The sequence below is a fragment of the Otolemur garnettii genome, unplaced genomic scaffold, assembly GCF_000181295.1.
Source record: "Otolemur garnettii isolate 467f Iridium unplaced genomic scaffold, OtoGar3 scaffold00066, whole genome shotgun sequence".
Lineage (NCBI taxonomy): Eukaryota > Metazoa > Chordata > Mammalia > Primates > Galagidae > Otolemur > Otolemur garnettii.
The window spans coordinates 1,195,747-1,197,331 of record NW_003852461.1 but is presented as its reverse complement, the minus strand read 5'-3'; the positions used below and the strand labels follow the sequence as shown (position 1 = coordinate 1,197,331).

The 1,585-nt window shown below is 44.1% G+C and overlaps 1 protein-coding gene across 2 annotated transcripts in view; it reads right to left on the bottom strand.

The window, feature by feature from the left end:
* The window catches only part of TCEANC2 (transcription elongation factor A N-terminal and central domain containing 2), a 53,084-nt gene that overhangs the window by 51,055 nt on the left and 444 nt on the right, over positions 1-1,585 (bottom strand). The window contains exon 2 of one of the 2 annotated variants that reach the window (XM_003793109.3): positions 1,192-1,335. In XM_003793109.3, the coding sequence (XP_003793157.1) occupies positions 1,192-1,293 (102 nt within the window). In that variant the 5' untranslated portion in view covers positions 1,294-1,335. Of the gene's footprint in view, positions 1-1,191; positions 1,336-1,585 lie in introns of those variants that run through there. The other variant, XM_023515127.1, reaches the window with a different exon arrangement.

Here is a 1,585-nt window from a genome sequence, read left to right as displayed (position 1 = left end):
GATATAACTTGACTTCCATGGGGAATGCTTTACTAAATGTCAGCAGGTTGCCAAGCAGGGCTTAGAACCCAGGGCTTCTGTTTATACTTCCCTTCGTTGCTTTCCAATATGGATCTGGAAAGCCTGTGGGGCATCCAGAAAAGGAGATGGCCTTAGGAAATAAGTCAAGTACTCAGAACGCTGCCTTGCTGTCATAGTCCTTTGTACATATTGGCTAGCCTGACATCTCCCTCTCACCTTCAGAAATTTAGATTGGAGGCTCAGCCCCTGTAGCAGTAGTTAAGGTACCGGCCACATACACAGAAGCTGGCGAGTCCGAATCCGGCCCAGACCTACTAAACAACAATGACAACTGCAACAAAAAAGTAGCCGGGCTTTGTGGCAGGTGCCTATAGCCCCAGCTACCCCAGAGGCTGAGGAAAGAGAATCGCTTAAGCCCAAGAGTTCAAGGTTGCTGCGAACTGTGTAGTCACAGCACTCTACTGAGGGCGACATAGTGAGACTGTCTCAAAAAACAAAAAAATTTAGATTGGAGATGCAGGTTTGGCAGTTGCCATTATAGAAAGCCTTGGGATGGATAAAGTCACCCTGGCCAAATACATAAAATATGACAGAGTTCTCAGGAGCAAAAACAGGAATCTAGTGGAAGAAAAGCAACCAATAAAGGAAACTGAAAAGAGGTCAGAAATGTACAAGGTAAGGTAAAAGATGACAAAGGGGGCTAATTACAAGCCTGTATTGTTTGGGTGAAATAACTACTTTGGCATTACTGGGTACCTATGTTCATTGTTTTATTGTACCTACTCCTTGCATCTTCCCTGCTAACAGAAATCAAACTGGACGTCAAGGTAGTAAAGAGACTATTCAAACAGTCTCTTTCTTAGTCTCAGTTGTAGCTGCGGGGCCATGTGATACAGAATGATCACCCATCCCCAACTGAATTTATACAGGCTCTATAGAATCGTTTTGGTAGTTCAACATTCCTAACAGACAAGAACATTTTGCACAAAGGGGTTTGTCCAAGTGTAACAGAAGTGCAAGAACTGAACTGAAGACTGTACGGGGAATGAGGGGGGCGGACAGGAAGGAGTGGCCAGGTACACTTTGGGGGAGGTGGCATACCAAGAAATAATTTATAAGTCTTCCACAATAGAATCCCTCACACCACCTTGCTACCAGACCCCTTCTCACCTTCAGAGATTCAATCGTGGCCTGCTTGTAAATTTTTCCTCCAGTATTTTTCTTCTGAGGACTATCTTGGATTCTAGGTGTTCGAATGACGAATTTGTCCATTGTTAGAGAACTCCAGCCACTTTCACGTGCTTGCAGTGTGTTCTGATCAAGAAAGAGGGCAGATTCTAAAACTTCACCAACACTGCTGTGATGCTAGCTCCCCAAAGTGACACAATTGGGTTATCTGCAAGAACTCTTAATTACAGGGTCTCTCGGATAGAATTTACATAAAGTGAAAAAAGTAAGGTCTTCCTTAGAGCTAAACCCGTACACATTGATCGGTCTATTTTCTGAGTTAGGAGGTTCCTAGCTTCCAGAAGTGCATGCTGTAGAGCGGATTCCAATATTTGGG